At 47.3% G+C, this 23,988-nt stretch overlaps 2 protein-coding genes across 5 annotated transcripts in view; both read right to left on the bottom strand.

Annotated features, from left to right (window-relative positions):
* LOC119430933 (protein DEK) overlaps nucleotides 1–15,195 on the bottom strand; it is a 58,053-nt gene extending 42,858 nt beyond the window's left edge. For 3 of the 4 annotated variants that reach the window (XM_037698404.2, XM_037698405.2, XM_049657150.1), the window contains exons 1-4: nucleotides 15,060–15,195; nucleotides 12,631–12,721; nucleotides 8,007–8,230; nucleotides 4,188–4,282 (exon numbers count right to left, since the gene is read on the bottom strand). In XM_037698404.2, the coding sequence (XP_037554332.1) occupies nucleotides 4,188–4,282; nucleotides 8,007–8,230; nucleotides 12,631–12,721; nucleotides 15,060–15,134 (485 nt within the window). In that variant the 5' untranslated portion in view covers nucleotides 15,135–15,195. Of the gene's footprint in view, nucleotides 1–4,187; nucleotides 4,283–8,006; nucleotides 8,231–12,630; nucleotides 12,722–14,673; nucleotides 14,851–15,059 lie in introns of those variants that run through there. The other variant, XM_049657151.1, reaches the window with a different exon arrangement.
* A 5,870-nt stretch (nucleotides 15,196–21,065) lies between these two features.
* LOC119466586 (heparan sulfate glucosamine 3-O-sulfotransferase 1) lies at nucleotides 21,066–23,607 on the bottom strand. Its single transcript, XM_037727107.2, has 2 exons — nucleotides 23,590–23,607; nucleotides 21,066–22,216 (listed from the first exon to the last, which is right to left on the bottom strand). The coding sequence occupies exons 1-2, from the start codon at nucleotides 23,605–23,607 to the stop codon at nucleotides 21,218–21,220; spliced, it is 1,017 nt and encodes a 338-aa protein (XP_037583035.1). The 3' UTR covers nucleotides 21,066–21,217.
* Between the last annotated feature and the right edge of the window lie 381 nt (nucleotides 23,608–23,988).

Here is a 23,988-nt window from a genome sequence, read left to right as displayed (position 1 = left end):
ATTTTCGGTCAGCACAATTGTCATAACCACTTATTTGGGTCCCCCTCTTTTTTTTTTCTTTTTTTTTTATCCCCGCGTGGCGGCGCGCAGTTCGAATTATTGATGGAGGAGCCGATGCGCATGTGAAATAACGAGTTGGTTTACCCATAGACACCTATGCTGCATGGCCAGACCGCGACAGCCAGTTTGAATTATCCAAAAGTTTGAATGAATGAGGTGCGTATTAACAAGCTTTTACTGTACTTCGCTTCACCGCTCCTAGATGGCAGTGCGGGAGCCAATCACACCCGTTGCATCCGTTGCCGGAAATCAGTCGTCAAACCCGGCATAACACTTTCTGTCACTTTGTCAGTGGTGCAACAGCCAAAATAGGATTTGGAGCAATTTTTGGAGCAGGAAAATCTTGCTTTTGGAGCAGGAAAATCCAAAATTTGGAGCAGGTTATGGGGGAAAAAACACTGTTTTGGAGCACTAAACCTCAAATTTGGAGCAGTTTCACAAAGAACGCTTACTCATAAAACGCCATAATATTTACCCCGCATAATAAATGCACCCCCCAACTTTGCATTGGATTTCTGGGGGGAAAAAGTGCGTGCATTACGCAAGTATATACGGTAATTAACATTAGCAGCGTAGGTGAGGATAGGGGCGCGATCGGAGATCGTTGTTCGCAGCGCGTGTTCAGTTTCGCCGTGCACACCCTTTCGTTTTTGTTTTTTTTCTGACGATATGTCGCGATGTTCCGGCGGTAGTCGAAACATGCAGCGACCGAACCCTTGCTAGTTTTGTGCATTGCGTCGCCTACAAAGCTCACGCCGTCAGTGCTGGGTCTCTTGCTGTACCATACGGGCGAGTTTCCCGTGGAGCATGGGTTCTCAAGTGGGTTCCGCGGAACGCTGGGGTTCCGCAGGCCAAGGCTCGGGGTTCCGCAGGCCAAGGCTCAGTTCCACAAGCCACTGATAAATTTATCAGTTCCACGAGCCACTGATAAATTTTCCGTGGTCCCGCGCTCGCCAATTAAGTGGCTAAAACGGCAAACAAAAGGTGTGCTCGATTTACAGAACTTCCATTACCCATGCCCGAGTGTCAAAAAGCACAAAAAGCACAACTGCGCAATAAATCCGCAAGCAGCTTGTAGCCACCCAACCTTCGAAAATGGGCAGCGCGCCTAAGCTTTCGCACTTTCATCTCGGAGGCCGTAACTTACCAACATGCGCATTTCTCCCGTTTGTAGATAGCGTGCGCACTGAGGTATACCGTATTTACACGATTGTAGGTCGACCCATTTTTTCAAATTTGTCATTCCAATGTTGGGGGGTCGACTTAGAATCGAAACCGAACCGTGTACCGCTAGTAACGGCAAGAGAAACGAGAAATCAGGGGTGCTACGGCGTGGTTACAACTTTGCACCTACGTTTTTATGGTTACGGTAGAAGCGTAGCGTAATAATTTACTGTATTGCATACATTTTGATTGTGCGCACCACGAGCGCACGGCTCTTGTGGGAGCATCAATCATGGAAGAGCCGCCGTTTGGGGGTATTGGTAGCTGGTGGAAAAGCCGCCGTTAGGGGGGTATTGGTAGTTGGCGGAAGAGCCGTCGTTTGGGGGGTATTAGTAGTTGGCGGAAGAGCTTTTCTTTGAGATACGATTGTTTTCGACGGCCGCGCACATCTGTCACTTCTGCTGTTGTGCTGAATCGTCGCGCCTGTCATGAGTGCCAAGAACTTTCGGCGCTCGTTCTCAGCAGCGTTCAAACGGGCTGCTATCCTCCATGTTGAGGAAACTAACAACTGCGCAGCGGGACGCAAGTCTGGAGTCGGTGAACGTGTGGTGCGGCAGTGGCGGCTTCAGTGCGAGAAAATTTGGCCTCTCTGGCTACTGTGTGCGGGTGGGTCCTCTCTGCGTGGGGGGCTGTACCGCGCGATGTCGTGGTGCGGTCGTTCGCGAAGTGTGGACTCACTTTTGATGACGACGTGCTGTGGGACCGCAGCAGCTATGACGGCAGCAGTACCAGTGAGGTCAACTCTAGTGACGATGAGTAGTCTTAGCAACCCCATCAATAAATTTCCCTTGTGTGAAATGCACTCGCGTGGTTTCTTCTCCCCCCCCCCCCCCCATTTTTTTTTTTTGAGACATGCAATTTTGGGGGGGTCGACCTACATTCGAGTCGACTTACAATCGTGTAAATACGGTACGTCGGAGGAATTTTTTAAAAAATCCGCAGAGCACCACAAATGCGCGCCGCGAAAGAGCAAAAACGGCGCTAGCGTCCAAAAACGAAGCGGCGCAGTCCGCATCGCCACGGTCCTCAGCGGCAATCGTACGCGATACGTGACCGACAGCAACGCCGGAATGCTTTGTGCTTATTTGTGCCCTCAAAGCCCTTATTGTTGCATTAATCGCCGCGCGTAACACCGCGTTGGCGGCTAGCCGCGTGCTTCCAGAAGTGCGCAGTCGCCATCTGTGATCGCGTCGATAGCCACCACAGTTTCGTCCGTAGCGGTTGCCGCAAACAGTAGTTTCGTTTTGACTCGGTGCGCGCGTCGGCTGCGTGCCTTCATAACTGCGTAGTCGCCATCCATGATCGCGTCGAGAGTGACTGCGGATTCGTCCATTCTTGTTGCAGCAAATGGTAGTTTCGTTTTGACTTTGTGCGTGCGTCGGCCGTCTGCATTCTGAACCGCAAGGTCGCCGTCCATGATTGCGCCGATAGCAGCGGTAGCAGTTTCGTCAGCAGCGGTTGCGGCAAGCAGTAGTTGCGCTTTGACTCAGTGAAAAAATGTCAAAGATTAAGAGCACCGGCTACATCGCGATGGACGGACGATTTGTTGGCGACCAGCTCCCTAACGAAAAAATAACCGGATGTGTGCGCAGTAGTGAAAAGCGTGTCTGCAGATGAAGACGCGCGCCGCGGCCGCGCTGCGTAGGATGTTGCGAGGCCTTTGCCGCTGCTAGCCCTTAATCAGTCATGAGATGACAAGAATTTCAGCTTCCTCACTGCTTTTGTGCAAAATAGAAACAAGATCTGCTGATGCATTCAGTAAATAAAAGCGTGTTGAAGTAGTAAGCATTCATTTATTGTTTTCTTAGTTTAATTAGGACATTTTAATTCGGTTAATTCGGGGGAGGAGGGTTCCTTGGCGCTTCATGGAGCTTAGCAGGGTTCCCCGGAACGAACATGCTTGAGAACCCCTGCCGTGGAGTATTCGTACCCGCTCCGCTCGTGACCGCGTGCACAGATACGGCGAGGATCTTGTTGAGTCAACCGGCAATGGCGAACTGCTTTCGTTACTGCAAGCAACGCGCACTCCGCGTCTCCGCGAGATTTTACTGCATATACAATAAGCCGCACTGCAACCAGCAGCGAAAATATTCTTCGGCGCCCACCACCAAACATGCCAACGGCACTACTGGTACTGTAATGGCGTGTCAAGCTGCAAGTTGCCAACGCGGCCTTTATTTCCCGCTAAAACTAGCGTAACCGAGAAATTTTGCGGCCGGTCGGGCGTTTTGGCGCAGCGTGGCGCAATTTCAACGTATATCGCGGTTTTGGCACAGCTCGGCGCAAAAATACGAAATTGTATCAAAATGGCGCAATTGGCACAGCTGTTGCACCCATGCTTTGTCTATGTCTGCTTCTCGATTTTTTCTACTTTGCTGGCATTCTCCAAGTATAAATAAGCTACAGCACGATGCACCCTGAGAAAATTTAATACACAATAATGTGCCCGCAAAGATCACTACATTTTGTTGTTGTGTAGGCAAAACAGTCAACTAATGACATATTCGAAATGAGCTTGAAGAACTTTCTAATTGGCTCAATTTCCAAACCTCTAGTACAAATAATACAAAAACATTTTGAGTAGCATCTGCACTTAACTGCAATACGTTTCACTATCAGATGAATTCCAACAGGAGGTTCAGTGACTGACAAGGAAGACTTTTTCGCAAGCATAACTTACCTTTCACTAAACTTGTAGCAACATCTGTAAAATCGTAAAAAGCTAGAATTTATGAATTTTATGGAAAATAATGGAGAGCTGGCAGATATGGCCCTGTGAAACAAACAGTCAATGCTGCCATCAGTTTCACCTGCCAGTGTCCAGAAGACAATGTGCAAAAGGTCTACGTTTCACCTGATGTAACACAACCACATCAAAGCTGCTCCCAGTGGCGACGACTTACTTTGCGACCATCTTTTGTCTCTTCACATACTCTGCAGAGTCCTTCTCAAAGGGAAACCCACTGAACTTGCGCAAGTTCTTCTTGATCTCGGACGGCTGCAAGAACAAAGACATCAAGTTAAACCTTGCTGAGGACATGTGAACAACCCCACTAAAGGCCAACCTCCTTATCCGATAATGCTTTATGTAGATATGTTATCGCATGAATATTCATAGACGCCCTCCACGTTCCTGAAAATACTTACTGTTGAAGCCAATTCCGGTAAAGCGTACAATAACCTGTGATTCAAGCAGGATTTTTGCAGCCATATCTTGCAGCACTTTATTAGCTCAGCATAAGAAAATACCGTGCACCTGCCATAACTAGCTGGTGACATATGATTAGAGCTGCACAGCACATCTAGGGCTGTGGGAATATTAAAAATTATCATATTGCATTGTATACAAATATTTTGAAAAAGCTGCCCTTGAATATCCAATTGAAATGAATACACAACAATCAGAAAGAAACGTAAGCTGAACAATATGCTCTTATCAGTATGCAATCAAGATTCCTTTAGGTGAAGATAAATCAGCATACACTCAGCTGCAGAGCTTGTTACGGAGATTGAGAGATAGCAGCAACCTTTCATGTGTTGCCTGTACGAGACAAGTGCTACACATGCTAGCTGTCATGCAATGCATTTACAGGGTGTTCTAGCGCTGCTACCAAATATCTACTGGTAAAATAGGTGCAGCAGGGTTCGCACAGGTCTTGGAGACAGAAATTCAAGGACTTTCAAAGCCCTGTCAAAGCTTTCATCAAGGATGCACAGTGGCATCCTATGTAACAATTTTTTACTATAATGCTTACAAAACACTATAGCTAAACTTGACATAAAGTTGGTAAATTCGGCACTTAGTCATATTGAAATTGGACTTTTTAAGCAAATAAGTACAGTCGCCGATGTATTTTTCTTGCATGGAAAGCACCTTAAAAGTTTTCGAACTGTCGCACAAACGAAAAAAGAAACAAATTTCTTGAAGGAAAAATTTTTATTTATTTGCGAGTCCGTGACCAAAAATAAGCTTTCATGCTGTGATGATGATACCCTTAAATCAACAATACGAACTGAAGCCTGCAAAGTATCCGCATCCACTCCGCCACAGCTGCTGATAGCGTCGGCAGCAGTGGAATCACTATGCACCCACCACAGATTAAGAGAAATCTGGCCCCACCTCCGATGTTGCCTATTCAAGTACGTGCAAAACACACAAATGTTTTTTCTAAGATAACCCCTTGGTCGATTTTAATGAAATCTGCAGCATTTGAGAGCAAAAGTTGAATTCAAGTCACTGCAGGAAGCTGAATTTTGATTTATGGCTTGAATCTTTTTACAAAAGCTGCCGGAAATTGGTACGTTCGAAAAAAATAAAAGCGCAATGTTTACAAAGAGCAAGCTTTACCTCGGGGGCTCCTATCTAAAAACATGGAAAAAAAGAAATCGTTTTTCTCGGCAACCACTGCACTAATTTTCATGGTTTGTTGCATTTAAAAGAAACAGTTTAATGAATGTTGATGACGAATTTTTTATTTAGGCTATTAATTTTTTAATAAGGATTGCTGAAAAAAACACATTCTCCAAAAAAGAAGCTATCTAGTTTAGAACTTTTTAACTCGGAAATAAAAAACGATACTGTGCCGTTAGCAGCTGCTGCTGCTCACAGCACGGCTGCACGGGCGCCGTATCTTAAAAGTGGTGTGGCCAAAGTGGGCGCGCGCGGGCCTCTTAAAGCGATCTGCGATGTGGGCAAATTGCATGCACTGAGTGCCGGTATGCTTTGTATGCGCTGTGCTTTCGACGTTTAGTTTGCGTTGAAGTGAAAGACAGCACAAAGGTCAATTTGCTCGCTGCTGCTGACGCGCTTCCTCACTCCAGCGTTTTGATAGAGTTTCTGCGGTCATCGAGCAAGATGCATTCAAGTTTACCTGTGCGCACGTGACACTGTGCTTGTCAATTTAGTTAGTAAACGAATGTTTACAACTTCATACGGCCGATAAAACTACTATCCTTACTTCGTACAGTTGTCTACAAATTTGCTATCGCAAACGATGCTTCGCCTTTCGGGTGAAACTGCAACTTTTTTTACTGTATCATTGTTTCTAAAATGGCGAGCTTGCCGAGTCCATGCTGATTCGCCATAAAAAGCTGGTCACAAAATTGATCTTGGACTGTTCACTCAAGCAATTCAAGCGGTTTTAACGGGGGAAAAATTCCAGGACTTTCAAGGGCCCCTTGAAAAGATACTTTTCAATTTCAAGGGTTTTCAAGGGTTTCAGGGACCTGAGCGGTATTCCCCACCTAATAGGTGCATTGGGACGCCACATGGCAGCTGCCCAGACTCCCCTTTTTCAGGGTTTTGCTATGCCCTCAGGGTTCAACGAGATTTGAATGGCCCGGGGCCCTTTCCCAGGGCAGTTAACCCTCAAAGAAATCCGAGTGTCGGGCCAGGGATGCCTGTGCCCCTTTGAATGATCGGTGGGCAGCAGTGTGGTTTTCAACTCCCGCCGCCGAGGCAGACATTCAATCACAAGGCCACAGCTGCATTAACAGAGTGACACCAATGCACGCCCAGAGCACAGAAAAGGAGACTCCGCTATTGTATCTGATGGAAACACCCTGTGACTGAAACCACTTGCAGCAGATACAGCATGTTCTGGTTGGCAAGCAGCTGTTGAGACGTGCCATATTTGCCACAACATGCAATCATTAAAACTTCGTCACACATACTTCGTCACAGGGCATTTCTGTCTGACAAAGCAGAGAGGCACGCTGCTTCGATATTGCCTGGATTAAGTGGTGAAATTCAATGAGGAATAATTCAAATTGGGTGCAATTTTCAGAATTTTTAAAAACCAAGGTGCATTAAAAATTACTGCCTCCAACTTTGCCACTTAGCCCCTAAGGCACTAATAAAAACTTATGGTTAAAAAACAAATATTTGTTATTATTTTGAAACTTGCATTATTAGCCACAAAGTATCTCTTCTGCAAACTGCATTCTACCGGTGCTAACATATGGGGCAGAAACTTTGACGTTAACAAAGAAGCTCGAGAACAAGTTAAGGACCGCACAAAGAACGATGGAACGAAAAATGTTAGGCCTAATTTTAAGAGACAGAACAAATGGCGATAGCCGATATTCTAATGGACATTAAGAGAAAAAAAATTGAACTGGGCAGGCCATGTAAGGTGTAGGATGGATAACCGGTGGACCATTAGAGTTACAGAATGGGTACCAAGAGAAATGAAGCGCAGTCAAAGACGGCAGAAAACTAGGTGGAGTGATGAAGTTAGGAAATTTGCAGGCGCAAGTTGGCATCAGCTAGCACAAGACAGGGGTAACTGGAGGTCGCAGGGAGAGGCTTTCGTCCTGCAGTAGACATAAAAATAGGCTGATGATGACGATGTCTACTTTGCCTAGGAGTCCTCTGCAAGACTGCCATTTTAGCTATGCTCATAGTTCTTTTATAAAAGAATCTGTATAAGCTAGACCCAATGGCAGCACGTTTCTGAAAGATGCATGTAACTATACCTTTTTTTTTTTTTCCGAAGTGCATGTGACATTGGGTATCCTTATTCAACGACTCATAGTGTTTATTTATAGGAAGTACCCTCAGGAACTTGCACATTACAGAGGGGAGGAATTCCCCAATGGGCCACTGCCACATGAAATGCACTGAGCTGACTTTGAAAGCAGTGAAGCTGCAGCTGCGAAGCATTACAGTACCAATTAGTAAAGCTGGCCAGCGCCACTAAGAAGCAAGGGTTTGTGCTCACCGCTCCTGGGCGGCCAAAGAGCAGTCGATGCAAGACCTTGAGACTCTCCGAGCGCTCACGGCTGATGTTGTGCTCGATGCGGGGGCAGTCACCCAGTGGTGTGCCTTTTCCTTGCTCTGGTGGGGGCCGCTCGCGTGCCGCTGTGCGGAAGCTCACGTCCAGCCGCTCAACCTTCTTGCGCTGCCGAGAACCCGACAGCTCCAGCGGCTGGTCCAGCAGGCCAACTGCATGTGCCACAACACGCCTCCTCATTTCAGTCACTGCCATTCAAGACCAGCACTGTTTTGCACCACATAATTTGCATAGAGCTGCAATAACTGCACGTGAGGTCTTGCCATTCCCATTTCATGGGCACAGATGGTAAGGCCTGCAATTTTCTCACTTCCTATACATCTAACCGAAGGCAATTATTGTTGGTGTAGGCATTGTGTTGGGAAAAAATTAAATACATAAAACAAAAACAAATTAAAAAGTTTGTCATGTCATAACTTTTCTTAGTGTCTGAACATGTTTGAAATAAACAGGCACGATACGGTCATGTGCTCAATGACCTGTCTTGCTGGATCCCTGTTAATGCTATGCAGTTTTATGGGAAGTTCAGAGCCTCTGAACAAAAAACATGCGCTAAGGCATTGACAACTTATCTGCTGCACCTGAGACACTGTGCATCATTGTGGCATTTACACATTATTTTATGGACTGTAGTCGTGTCATAGAGAACACTCCAGCAACATTTTGACTACTTGTTGCAGCATGGAACCTACATTATTTATGCAAGAAATGTCTGCTCGGCAAACAGCTTCTTGCTACCACTTCTCCTCAAATGCATGTTTGTAGTGCACAAGTATACAGAAGCTGTAGGTGATCGCCTGTCCAATGCCTTCCAAGATTTGGCAGAGTTCCATGCAACTGTGTCATCTTAACAGACAACTCACTGGACAGTTATCAACGCTGCCTATGTAGCAACAGCTCTTTTGTGTTCGAATGAACAAACTATCTGTTTAAAGACCTCTGAAATGTTTGCGTGACATTGGTATGAATCGACATCAGTGGCAGTTCAGATTAAGGCAGTCAACATGAACAATGCTACAGCATCGGATGATATCACAGCATACCCATGTGCCTTCAGAGTATTGACATGAAGTGCTGTATACAGTCCCATACACACACTCTGGAGTCCACTTATTATTCAGTCAGTGCTCAGGCAATTGCATGGTATCATAAAAAACTGAAGTGTCTTGTAGCACAAAACTACAGCACAGGTCACTACTGAGCACAGCTTTCTACGTATGTGGTGTAGCCGACATCACAGATAAAAACAGAGAGGTAGTGGTACCCCAGCTCCCCAATTTCTTATTTCTACCGTCCCCCTCCCATCCTTATTTCTTCCTTCACAAACAGTGTGTCAGGGTACCGGCCTTGAATGTAGACTGAAATGATGTGGACAAACTCCATCTTCAAATACTCCCTCAAGTTTTGAAGTCGATTCCACAGATCCATGTAGTGACAGCAGAAAATAGGTACTGGCACCCATGCACCTCCTGGACTCCCAAAGCTTTTGACACAGCACAAACGTGGTCATTCTGCAGCTCGCTTTCTACTCTCTTAGCCCGGAAGTGCCGGATCTGAGCAGGGCCACTCCTCTTCAGGCTAGGCAGAAGCTGGCTGCCTAAGCTGCTGGAAGATGCCGACACATTGGGTGCTGCCTCGGTGCAGCTAGCAGAGCTCGACTAAATTCCAGTGTATGAGTGCTGGGCATAGTCAGCGCAGTGGCATTATCCATGCGAAAACAAGTAAAAATGAGCCTTCCCACATCAGCACCTAGCAGGTGAAGTTTCCATTGCTGACCATGGCACACTCGCTTGGAGCAACAGCTCGACAAGGTTCACAACAGTATTCTAACATTACTAACACTAATTTCTAACAGTGTAGTGAAGGTAGTTGTTTTGCATATGTTACAAAATGGTAGGTCGAAACTGCACATCTGCAGAATGCATACGGGAAGTTTGCTGGATAGTGTGCACATGCTATTTATCACTGTCTTTGCAATCTTATTTTGACAATGTATTCGTAGGAATTTTTCAGTCACTGAGACAATTCATTTTGATGGTAGGCATACAAGAGGTCACCACAGTTGCCCTGGAAATGATTCCATTCCAACAACTTTACCCATGCAATTCATTGGTGACCATCCAGGGTGCACCCCATTAAATTAAGAGCTTCTAAGATGGCAAACTCACAGTGAGCTGTAGCGACTAAGTGTGCAGAGAGGCAGATGACCAACAAACTGACATTGCCTGATGTGGGCCTTGAATTACAAGAGCAGCTCAGGATGGGGTGGTAAAAGCTTGCCCTCTTCCATTCCATAATCCACAAGACGCACCTTCAACATGGCCCTTTGTGGGCTGCATTGTAGCCAGATGCGCTGCCATTTACAGCCAATATGAGCAAGACTTTCGTGGGCAGTGGCATTAGCTATTTGCCGCGAGATCTTTGAGCCGCGCCACCTCGCGTGTGAGGTCAATGGGAGGACTCTGTTGCCACGCCACGCATGCGCTGGCTACGTGAAGGCAACTTGAAGCTGTCGGCCGTCCTGCTCTGCTAGAGTTTTTGAAAATCGAGTCGGCAGGTTTTTCGACAAGTATGTATGGAATGTTCCAGGAACACAATTCCCTGCGAAATCGAGCCGAGTAGTCATCACCACGCTCAGTGTGGATTGCTCCTGGTGTCGTTTGCTAGTCTCCGTGTGTATACGTACGTGTGCGGCGTTGGCTTCTCGCCACTGCTGTTCCGTTTGCATGGCACACTCGTAATTTGGCCTTCATCTACAGTGCCTGCACTGTAATAGTGTTTGTTCAATGCGTGCTGCGTGTTCGGTCGCCCACTCCATTTGCCACAGATATTTCGATTTTGTGGCTGCCCAAGGCATTGAGCATATCACGAAAGACGTTTGATGCCATTATCAAGAAACTAGGTGGTCACTGCGGTACATTAATGAATTTATTGCTTTAGAGGCGTTGCAGCAAAATGTAGTCTGGATTGCCTGATACAAGGGCACACAAAATTTGTTAGCAAAACAAAATTACGTAGTCTTGCGCTGCAGTACTGACCTTCCCATAATTTTTCATTAAAATGAATTACTTCCACCATGACACAGCTCGCCCTTGCATGTTAGTCGGCTCAGTGTAACCCTTTGCTTCCTTGTTCCTACCGTGGGTAGCGTGCACATTCCCTTGGCTAGATTCATCCAGCGATAATTAATGCCACTATCACATAACAAAGGCGACAACTTTTTCTTATAACACCCTTTCCAATATATTTTGCTCTGCAAGCGGGTCATGCCTATGCATAATTAAATCAAGAAAAATTATAAGTTTAGGTTTGCTGGGAACTATACCGAGTAAGTTGCAGGAGCGCTAAACACCTAAACACACAAGGAGGGGGGGGGGGGGGGGGGGGCAGACGTATAAAGGCGAAATGTTTACAAGATTTTGTACGTTTTTTTAACATAATACTTTTATTACTACGCTGATCAAATAAACTTTTCCGAGTGGTCTCCGGTAGTTGGAAAGTGCGTTGAACAGAAATAGTATTATGCTAACCTACACAAACCTCTTTTTTTTTTCTAATTAACAAGTGGTAATGAGATTTATTTGCGAGAAAGTAATGCAAAGCACCCCCCCGCTTGGCAATCCACCTTTTTCATTTTCCTGTGCAGCCCTCTGCCGCACGCCGCTGGAAACGTTTTGGAAGGGTGCCGGGGCTTTCCCCGGTTGATTTGTGAACCTGCACCCATGTTGAATGCACATAGGTTGTGCGTTTTGTGGATTGCAAGTAATTATTAATGGCTTCTTCGGGGGAGCATGTACTTCCTGGAAGTCATGTATCACTCACCGACTATATATATATATATATATATATATATATATATAGGGTGAGCAGGCCTGAGTAGTGCACTGTTGTGTTAACAGTGCGGCCGATAAGGACACGCCGAGTTCCATCTGCCATCGCACCTGCTTTGGAGTTTGTTGTCGCTGACTTCTGCACTTGCACCTCGCCTTTTTTCTTATTATTTTTACACATTCTTGAGATATTTCGCATAAATAAGTCGTTTTCGAGCGCACAGCCTTCCGCGTCAGATTTAGCAAAGTGGTGCACTTGTTTTCATCAACATCTACAGCCACAGAACGTTGTTAGCGTCAAATATTAAGAAAAAGGTGCATCGCTGATATGAAATAATGTCAAAACGTAGAATAAAGCGCACATATCTGCGCATACTGAGCCGCGTTTTTCCACCGTGAGACGAGTCAGTAAAAGCGGACGGCGACTGTGATCCAGTTACATATATCGAGCTGTTAATCCATTCTAATTCTCGCTTTTCTTTAACTTCATCATACTTACAGTTTGCAGTTTTACAGTTTTTTCTCTCATAATGCACTGCCAAAATGGTCAAGAATGCTACAATAACGGCTCCAAGCTGCGACGAAGAATTTACGCTCTTTTTCTAACGAATTTGCAACTCGAGTTGCTGCGTTACCTTGGTGCTAAATTTTACATCTGTTGCACCTTCACATAGCATGTATTCAAAGGAGCACCCTGTATTCGGATTACTGAAAGCACTTACGCTTTGGCTCCTCATCGTCACTGCTCTCCTCAGCAGCAGAGTTTCCGTCCTCCTGCTTGTCCTCTGGAGGGGCCTTTTCTTCCGATGCAGCCTGAATGGTTCAAGAGGTGTTCTGTTGGTGACAATCTGTGTGCCTCTCCACGAAGGCATGAAAGGTTGACCAATCTACATCAACTTTCTCTTTTTAAGGGCAGCTTTGCCCAGCGTGCCTAGCATTGACAACAAAGAAAATCTCATTCAAATAGCCTCAGAAAACAGCAAATGCTGACAGCCAAGAATCAAGACAGTACTGGAGAACTGCCACTTGTAATTCTCCATTTATATTCCTTGGTTTCAGCTAGCAGCAAGAAGCACTGTTGAAATAGTTCACTGCACCAATTCTGTCAATTCTTTATCACAGCAATCTCCTTTGTTGACTAGCACTATTCTTTTCACATAAACTGATGAAAATGAAACTACACTCTATTACATATATAGCAGGCGCTACACTACGAAAGCGACACAAGTAGTTCAGTAGTCCATGTGTTTCACAATGCAGTTGCTTTTATCTGCAACACTTTATAAAAAATAAACTACTTCATATATAACTTATATGTCAAATTTCGAATAACTTGTGCACCTTTATGCTTCAAGTATGTGGCGTGCTATCTTTTGGTTGTGAATGCACATCATGTGCCGAGGCGTCTGATCGCAATGTCACTCTGCTCGTTTGGTGGTCAGTAGGATCAGACCTTCATTGCCATTATATATATTGCAAATTATATTTTAGGACATGAAAAGTATGAAACTTAAATTTACATTGAATAGCCTATAGCTTGTATTGTATGCCTATAGCTTTCTTTCATGGTTGATGCAATTTTTTTGGTAGCAGATGTGAACAGTGATAGATGTGCTTCATAGTGTTGCCTGTCATGCATGAAACCGAGTATAGCTGTGTTTCTCCCCCTCTTTAGTTTCGTGAAAAGGTGCTTGGTTGTAACAATAGTTTCACTTGACGAAGCACTGCCACGAGCTGCATTTTAGGACTTCAGGCACAACCTGCATCACTGGCATTGGCTAGCAGTCAAGATGCTCACTTACTTGGTGCACTAGGCACCCAGGATCGCGTACCTAGGCAAGGTAGGATCGATTATTTTTAGCCCACAGGTCATATCAGTTACATTCAACACTGTATATCAGTTTGAGCCATGGAAGCCTCCACTACCGCTACAGCTGTAAAATTAGCACAAGATCAGAAAGTCTAGCTAGGTTTCTGATACATCACTGCTTGTGCCACACGCTGATTAACATCGTTCGGCGGTGTATGTAACAATCATGCACACTCCTACACAACAATGGCTTTCTTATAACTTCCTTGGAACCCTACTATATTAGAAAACCTCTGCAGTCAGCTTGTGAACGAAACTTTGCAGCGGAAATAAAAAACAGCAGCACATAGTGCGCTCAGCTATGAATAAAGATGCAATTGGCAGAGGTCACGGGAAACAAACATCAACACTCCCCGCCCATCTGACGTCGATTTACTGAACCGGATGACAGAAAGTGCAATGCGAGCGTTGCTCAACACGCAGCTCGCATTTGAAGGAGCATACCGTTGCCAACAGTAACGTCCGCAGCCTTTTTATGCGTGCTCGAAGCTATTTCTTTTAGCGAACTCGCGTCCCTAAACGCCGCTCTCTTACTATTCTGACAAGGCACACGTTTTCCACGCAGCAAACAGCGAGAACTACTTAGCAAAAGTTGCGCATTACTCGATTGCAGATGCGTGTGCGTAGAAACGGGCATTAAACAGTTGCAGTGAAATTTGCGCTTATACTTTTTTTTTTTTTTTTTCCCCGGCAACACGTGGTAACATCACAAATTCTTGTACCGGTGCGGTTCTGGGTGAGAGCAGCGACGGTTCAAATAAAAGATGCTTGCGCAACAAGCAACTGCGGAGTGCTGCCGTTTTAACATGACGTCGCAAACGACTGTCTACACATGACAGAAAACGCGCAAACAGCGCAGAACACAATCGCGGAAGTCTCACTGCCGTCGCACTACCTGCATCATGCCGACAACAGGCGGTTGATGGAAGCGCGTTTTCTATCTCCGCAGCGCTTTTGAGTGACCGCGACCGCACGCCGCTTTATAATCCGATCGCTCAGTGACAAATTCCAAACAGAAACGCAGGTAACATATCGCGCGGCACAGCACGGCGAGGCGACGAAGGACGATAACTACGCGCTAGGCCTAAGGAAGCTGCCCGCGCACAGCTCCTTTTGCCATTGTTTTTAACGGGATCTAGTCCTAGCGCGAATCGCGTAAACTGCGCGCCGCCGGCCGTGCGGCTTCCGCTCCGGAACTCTGTCAGTGCGTCCCGCAACATTGATAGCGCCCAACGAGCGAAAGCTGCTACACATACAAGTATCACGGCACTTTTCACTTACATTTTTCACGTTGTTTTCAACCGGCACGCTTTCCGATTCCGACATCACGGCTGCACCCCGGTCCACAAGCTGCATTCAAAATGGCGGGTAAACGAGTTCGCGGTGAATCCGACCAATCGCAAAGTCGCACAAGCGGCGCTCGAGACAGCTGGGTGGCAAAGCTAATTTATTATCGCTATACTTTCGTTAAAACACTTTCTGGCGTTGAATGTGGCGCTATTCCAATTTGAAAGTTTGTTTTCACTTTCTCGTATCGACGACGCCAGGATTATGATGGAAATACACTTCGCAGCGCGAATTTTAAAATTCGCAAGTAGGCAGTGGTTCTTTGCACCTTATTCTGCAAAACTTTAGAGCGCTAAAGAGACATCAAAATCACTAATTCTCTTTAATGCTCCCTACAAGCTGCATAATCTATGTAGTTTGGTTATCCAAGAAGAAAAAAAAAGAGAAACCGATACATGCCAGAAAGACCACGCTCAAAAGTATGTCGAATGTCGTAAGCAAAGTTGTCTACTTGAGCGGCCGTGCTACTTGATTCCGCTGTCCTGCGGCCGATATCACGTGGGCCAGACTCGTCGTTGTAACAACGACCGCCTGAGGGAGCACGTAAATTATTTGAAGGCTTAATTTGACGGGCTCGATAGGTAGTAATCTCACCGTGCATTGTAATAAGTGCAATCTGTCAGATCAGATTGTGCGAAATTACCGTGAGCGTGAATACAGTGAACAAACACGAGCGCTGTTCACTGTGTTACGCATCATGATTAACCAACTAGCCCACCAGTATGTCTTAAACAAATATTTGAAGCCTTTTTGTTGCACAAGAAGGGAGAGTTGAGCGTTAGCAGGCTGTCACGTACTGCTTCCACACAAAACGGAGGCACTGTATCTATCACGACATATGTCTGCTGAAGATTACCCCCCCCTTTTTTTCATTTATTTGTCGTTTTTAATAAACTAATACGGTTCCTAGTCAGCACAATGTGCATGTCGCTCTTTTATGTGTACTTCGTCTGAGTGCTGTATGGTCTCCCAGAAATTGAATTATGGACTGCATCTGAACACCTCCGTCATATGCCTCCGCCAATGCGACAATGCCCTGCATCGTGCGCATGCGCAATCACGTTTATCCGTGATTGGTCCACTCGACATTCAGGTGCGCACAGCACTAGGTACTGTGGTAGAGTATACATACTCTTGTGCACGAGGGCAATAAAAGTGCACCGGCGGCACCGTTAGTGAAAGGAAACCAGAAGCGGCACTTAGTGGTGCCAGTCTGGGAGCTGGCTCTTTTATTGCGCCACGAAGGGGAGCACACAGTCAGCATATATACGTACACAGCACTGTACACAGGCCGAACAGTGATTGTCTTCCCGCGTACAAAAGCCTGCGTTGTATACGTCAACGATCCAAACTGGTGCAACGACACATATCCTGTAAGGCAAACGATACATGGTACGCCCGCACAAATTAGTCTTTTCTTCGGTGTGCCCATCCGCGCACGCAAACCACCGTGCCCTTGAATGAACAACTTTTTGAGTGTACTATGTCTCGCGCTCCTCGTGCCGAGTTGTTGTTGTTGTTGTTTGTTCTTGTTTTTTTCCCTCGGCGCTTTCATGCCAGGAACGCGCAGTGTTGCAGCGTGCAGGAAGGAACCGACGCACAACATTAAAATGAATGGCGAAATTAAAACAGAGAGGCACAGTGCACGGCTGCAGCTGAGTGAAGGACAGTGTGGACACGCTTTTCAGCTGTCACCTGTTCGATGGAATAGTTACAACAATGATAAGAAGTAAACAAGAAGGAAATTCGAGCGCCCTAGACGGCTTGCACGTGACGTCGTGGATGCATGTCGTAAGGATGAAGGGTTAATTCCCTTTTGCCGAAATAGAAATCGGCACCAGGAAGGTAGGAGAGGGGTTGTGCTCTATGAATAATAATAATAATAATAATAATAATAATAATAATAATAATAATAATAATAATAATAATAATAATAATAATAATAATAATAATAATAATAAAGTGGCGATACGCCGATTACAAGTGTTGCGTGATTAAAATTTATTGACAGGGGTTACATAAAATTAGGTAAATTTGTAAAATTTTCATGGTGTGGTTGCATATATATATATATATATATATATATATATATATATATATATATATATATTCGTAAGGCATATTAACAGCCTACGGACAACCATGCAATGCGTGGAAGTCTAGAGGAAAACAATACGCGTGATACTCTAAAGCCGGGGTTCCCACACTTGGTTCCGCGAACGGCACCTTACGGTTCCGACAGCGGCCAGAAGGAATCTGACCCCATTCCGGTAGTTTTTTACATAACAGTTTGAATTTATCAATTAAAACCACCACACCCGCACTTCGGTAGCCTTCGCGAGAAAGACCATCGTGGCAGCGGCCTTCAAGATTCATTGCTGTGCATAGACTCATTAATTGCTGTGCCGTGGGCATATCGGTGGGTATGTTTGGGAGGGGGGGAACACTAGGAAGGCAGGTGGGATTCCCCGAGGCCAGAAAGTTGGGGCACGCCTGCTCTAAGGAATTAAGGAAAGCTTAAGGAATTAGGAATGACTGCGCTTTTAACAATTCGGTTGTCTGCTATATATGAACGTCCTACAAAGCGCTTGCGATGCAGCTTATAATGTGCTGGTTTAGGGAGAACCGGAAAATTTAGCCTTTTATTTTTTTCTGAAGAGGTGGGGGGGGGGGGGGGGGGGGCATGTCCACAACAATAGTGATATCTATCGTCATACATGTGGTGCAGCCTAAAAAATGTAAAATTACTCAAGGAGTATTGCCCTAGTTTTGATGCACCAACATGATGGCCCTGCGTTAATGACGTCACTTCAAACGATCGGTGCGTGCAAGAGACTGGCTCGTAGCTTTTAGGCAGAACAGTATTACACAGTTCGGCTTACTGGTTCAACAACCCCCCCCCCCCCCCCCCTTCCGGTAACCCCCGAGAAAAAGAAAAGAAAGAGAAAAGTGTTCTCAGCGCCACCTAGCTGAGCCAAATCAGCACTGTTTGTCCGAAGTGCGATAACGACCTATGCGAGGACAAAAAGTGCGAAGCGGCAAGGTGTTGCACCAGTTTGGGTGTTAAAAGTACAGCGTGTAAATGTAGCACTTCTCAAGGCTCTCAAGAACGCTGTATACGGGCTGTATAGATAACACAGATTGTCTTCCCGCAGATATTCACAGAGTGGATGATTGTCTCGGAAATGCAGCAAGATGTGTGCCGTCCTTCAACATGTCCCAAAGAAACTCTCAAAATGCTACAGGATATGTAATATATATATATATGTGTGTATATATGTATAATAACAACACATACCCTTCTGAGATTCATGATTGTCTCGAGAATGTCCGCAAAGTGACCTATATGTGAGTGTAAAGTATGCATGACATACACGCATCAAGAGTTTCAGAAAATGCCACGGTATACAGGCAAACAATGATTGTCGACAGCCTGGCAGAAGTAGTAATATTTGCGCAAGTGATTGTCTCGGAAAGCGCAGTTAAAGGCTCGTAGTCGGCGTGCTTGGAAACGTAAGTCGCGTAGCTCTCTCAGGAATGCGAAACACCGCTCCTAATTCGGCCCGTAAAGTCTTCAGCTGCACACGACGTGGTGGCTTTGGTGTTGCGCTGCTACGCCCGAGGTCGCGGGATCACATCCCGGCCGCATTTCGATGGGTGCGAAATGCAAGAACGTCCGTGTATGTATGGGTGCACGTTAAAGAACCACAGGTGTTCAAAATTAATCCGGAGTCCCCCCACTACGGCGTGCCTCATAACTATATCGTGGTTGTGGCACGTAAAACCCAATAACTTTTAGTGTGTACGGTTTGCTCCCAATGCGATAGAAGCGACGCTTGATGGCTGCGTCGTTGCTAATAGCCAACGAAGTTCATGCTTCAAAACGAAAACAAAAGTCAACAATATTGATTGGCCACTGTAACCTTAGGGCGTTCGGACCTAGTGGAATCTGTATTGGCTAGCTTCGGGAAAAGCTACCAAAGTATGAAAAACTATCGCATATCAGGTCAATCGATTCGCGCACATAACCGTTCATCCGCGATGATTGCGTTACTCGGATTTCAAACTCGACAAGCAACGTACTGCGCAATATACAAGAAGGGAGGAAAGAAAAATAGGACAGAGCGCAGTCTTTGTTTACGCCCTTGTATACTTTGCAGTGCGTTATATTTGAACCAACTATTCCGAGACAGACTATACTTCTACAACAGATTTCAAACTCTGCCAACTCCCGCATCAAAGTTTCTGAGCTACATGGTAAGTTCCGTATACTTGTGAGCTGGGAACGACCAATCATTTGCGTCCTGACGCCGAAATTATCAACGGATTACCATGCAGCTTATATATGTCAACGATTCCGCATGGCTTCACAATTTTGGGCCGTTCAGCGCGCTGGCTAATACATCGGTCCACGTGGAGTGAATGTGAACTGCAACAAAGATTTCGAAGCGAGAGTTCGAAGTGAGACGTTTCACGATTCCAGTTGCTTAAGAGTCGTCGCACATACTGGCACAGTACTATGAAATGCTACGTGGTCTTCAGCGACCTTGAGTTGATTGTCATTCCGCCTCAAAATGCATGACAGTGGCTCGCCGGAACTGAACCAAAGTTCGATGGAGACTTGTCTGAGAAAAAGACCGCAGGTGATATTGATTGTCATCTGCAAGTAGGAGAAATGTGATTGTCTTGAAACATTTGCCGTGGTCACTTTCGGAACCTCATACAGACGCACATCGACCTTCGACACTGCAGGACACCATTCTATGCCCTACGGCACAAGGCAGGATCCAACCCAAACCCGTACTAAATAGGTTGTCTAAGGTCACGTGACACTCAAATGAACGAAATAAACGCACATGCTGCAACTCGGAGAACCCGCGCCGATACCCTGGTCTCAAAGGAACAAGCAAAACGTAGCGCTCCATAAGAAAAAAAAAATGTGATCCCATCTATATCTTTCATGGCCACAGTTTACAGTTACGGCCAACGCACAGAAATACGAAGACAAAACGAAAAAAAAAAAAAAAAAGGAAAAGGCGTTCGTTTGCCTTTTTGGCTTCGTCTTCTGGCACGTTGGTCACAATTGTAAGCCTCTAGCAACTAAACCAACTTTCAATTCTGTCCACTCCATGACTTTGTGCTCATCAAGCAAGTGCTAAAACGGAGTCTGGTCATCACTGACATGCCGTACGCATCCGGTAGCCTGGCACTGCGTTCAAGAGCAAAGAATGCCGACGTGTGAAACGTCCTCCGAAGTATTTTCAAGCAGGAGAGCAATGAAATGTCCTGAATTCGGCAGCACTTCCGTGAGCCAGCGATGTATCAACGAAAAGCTCCGTCCCGCTCCGTCGACTTTCTAGGATCAATACGATTTAATGCGGAGGCATAACCTTTAGATTACGGTCATTGAGAAAGCGGTCGCGTTGATTCGGAACACCGCATCCTCTTACTGCGGAATGGAACAGATTTCGCTCCCACGTGTCAATTAACATAAGGTTGTGTCAGCGACCCCTTGTGAGCCTGCTCTAATCCGTGCCGCCGAGAAAGCACCCAGATATGCGTCGCGCTCGCCGAAGCGAGCAACAGTGCTTCTCTCCTCCCAGCACTGATTAACGCTTCGATCGCGCGCTGTTTTGAATGCACTCGGAGCCTCACTGCTCAATGGTGAAGCGCAAGGAGGAGGAGGCACTTTCTGCGTACATCACCTCAAACATAAACCACAGCTACTGTTCTAAGAGACGTGAGCGAACTTTGTAAATGTATAGACTGACAATGAACTGACTCTCACTAGGGCAAAATGCCAAGGTGCCTCTAGCAGCAAGACGAGTTTCAGAGGCCTCGCCGTTAACTACAGTCCTGGCAAGGAGCGGCCTTCCCTCTCGACCTCGTAATAAGGGGCGCCAAACATCTCGCTAAAGTTCCCTTCAACAGTGTCGGGACTACTCCAGTCGCCATAAAGACAGCATCATTGCATGCTCTCCTCTTTCGGGATGAGCTGACAGTTCTGGCTTTCTTATCCAAAGGAACAGACGTAAGCATCCTCCCCTTTTTCGTATATGAGAATGAACGGGTCGACCCATGCACATGCGGCGCTACTGTTCGGGCCAGCCAAAGTCCCTGCCCATGAGGTGGTAGAACTCCCGGTTGAAGGGCGCGAAGAATTGGCGCAGCCGACTGACTACGGGCCCCGGCACGTGGGGGTGCCGGCGGCCCTTGCTGTCGTTGAGGCAGCGGCCCGCGGTGTCGTTGGGCCGTGGCCGCAGGCAGTAGAAGCCCTTGGTGCGGTTGAAGTACAGCGCGCCGCTCGGGATGAGCGCCGGCAGGCCCAGGAAGGCCTCGACGCGGCGCAGCTCCCGCAGCGGGTCGCGCACCAGCCGGTCGCCGTCGACGACGTGGAGCTGGCGGCGCGGGAAGTGCGACAGCCACCGGCGCACGTGCACCGCGTACATGCTGGTGCGCACGGGCCGATACTCGGCGTTCACGGCGCCGTCGGGGAGCAGGATGAGCTGCTCGAAGGGCGGCGCGTCCTCGCGCTGCAGCTGGCGCCGGTTGGCGGCCAGCTGGGCGTAGTCGGATACTAGGCGCACCACGGGGTCCCGCACTATGAGCAGCAGGAGCAGCGAGGCGTTCATGGCCCAGACGCGACCGGGCGCCGCCTCGGTGACGAAGTACGCAGGCGACTTCTCCACGGTGAGCTGGTCGGCGCGCGACGCCGGCATCCGGCGCCGGTACCAGTCCAGGCCCAGGGCGTACCGCTCGTCGTCGTCGAAAAAGTGTACCTCGTCGGGCGCCTTCTGCACGGACGGGTGCAGCGCCAGGAACTCGAGGAGCGCCCGCGTGCCGCACTTGCGGGCGCCAATGATGACGCACTGCGGCAGGCGCCGCCGCAAGTCTGAATCGGTCGCCGCCGCCGCCGGCGCTGCTGCAGGGGAGGGCGGCGGTGCAGCGGCGGCGTAGAGCTGCCGCTCGGCCGTTGTCGCGGGCGGCGGCGGAGTCGGCGGCACGAGCAGCTGCGCCGCCAGGAAGCAGGTGCCGCAGGCAACGGCCACGCACAGCGCCAGCAGCCGCGGCCGGTTCGAGGACGACTCGGCCTGCAAGTACCCGTCGTCATTTGGGCAGGTGGACTTGACAGAAATACGCGGTAACGATGATGCATGGTATTCTACAATTTAAATTAGGGCTGCATTAAATATGAAGTGAAGAACTGATATACATGTAAATGATGGTCTACTATAGAATAACGGAACGGGTTTCAGCCGACGGGAGAGAGAGAGAGAGATCAAACTTTATTGTATCCATGATGGGGTCTGGGGGCGGCGGGAGTTGGGAGACTAACCCCCAGGCCTCCCCTTCCTCAGACGGCGGCCAGTCCTTGCTTTCTGGCGGCGTCTTCGGCCATCCGGACGGCCCAGAGCTGCTCTTCTGGGTCCAAGCTGAGCAGCAAAGTCTCCCACTGCTCGGCCGTAGTTATGATGCGTGTAGTGTTAGTGCGGTGGGTGTTGGTGGGTGTAGCTTTCGGACATGCCCAGATGATGTGATCGAGGTCAGCGTGGGCCTCGCAGGCTTTGCAGAGTGGGGAGTACGTACGCAGCGGGGTAAATGCGGTGGTATAGCACGGGGTTTGGGAAAGTTCGCGTCTGAAGTAGTCGCCAAGTGGTGGTTTGCGATTTATTCAGTGTTTTGTGGGCTAGGGGGTAGCGTAACCGCTCTCTACAGTAGTGGAGGAGGATTTCTCTGAATGTGACCATTCGGTCGCGCGCGTGACCATGATGCAGAACAGGGGGCTCGTCAGGATCGGAAGACGCAGGAGTCGGATGATGCGCCTGGTGTGCGAGAGCTCGGGCGGCATCGTGGGCGGCTTCGTTTCCAGCCAGACCCGAATGACCAGGGGCCCAGATGATCTGTACGCGGCGTTGCCTTGAGGCGGGAGTGCCGGAGAGTATTTTTTGTGCTTGGGGTGCTATGAGTCCTCTTGTGCAGTTGCGAATGGCCGTTTTTGAATCGCTGGGAAGCGCAATCGAGGGAATTTGTAGGCATATAGGTGGTCGACCTAAGTGCAATTCTCGGATCAGGTACTGGCGCGTAGGCTGTAGGTACAACTATTTCGCATGTTCAGTTGTCTAAAGCTCACTTTTGATTGATTGATTGATTGATTGATTGATGAACTGAAATGTATATAGGTTCCCGCGCATCTTTTCGTCACGCACGCGCGCTCCTGACCAAATGTCTGTATAAAAAATCACAGGCGGTGGGGTAGCCAGGAACTTTTTTCGAGGGGGGAGGGGCACGTTCCTGGTGTGCCCTCCAACTCCTCCCCCCCCCCCCCTCCCCTCATGGCTACGCCCCTAACCCTAGGCCGTCCAGGAACGCCAAGTTTGCTTTTGACGTACGAAATAGACTCGGATCGCTGGTGTCGACAACAATCTGAAACGTAATCCCGAAGCATCATCAGCGTGGCTCTGACTGCCATCTGCGGGTCCATTTTGACGTGTGGATAAGCGCGCCATATGCAGGCTGAAACAAACTGTTTTTTGATACAAATCTGCCGCGATAGCAGCGGGGCAAAATATTACGTGCCCACGCTACGCGGAAAGATTTTCAGGAATAATTTTAAAGAATTGTGGAGTTAAACGTGTATAAACTGCACAGTGGCTTATGAGGGTCGATGTATGTATGTATGTATGTATGTATGTATGTATGTATGTATGTATGTATGTATGTATGTATGTATGTATGTATGTATGTATGTATGTTTGTATGTAAATATATATATATATATATATATATATATATATAGAGAGAGAGAGAGAGAGAGAGTATTCGGATTACTTTCGACCATCATTCTTGTATATCGCTCCCATCG

Source organism: Dermacentor silvarum, chromosome 10 (assembly GCF_013339745.2).
Source record: "Dermacentor silvarum isolate Dsil-2018 chromosome 10, BIME_Dsil_1.4, whole genome shotgun sequence".
NCBI lineage: Eukaryota > Metazoa > Arthropoda > Arachnida > Ixodida > Ixodidae > Dermacentor > Dermacentor silvarum.
Note: the sequence above shows the minus strand (reverse complement) of the source record. Positions and strands in the feature narration are given on the sequence as shown.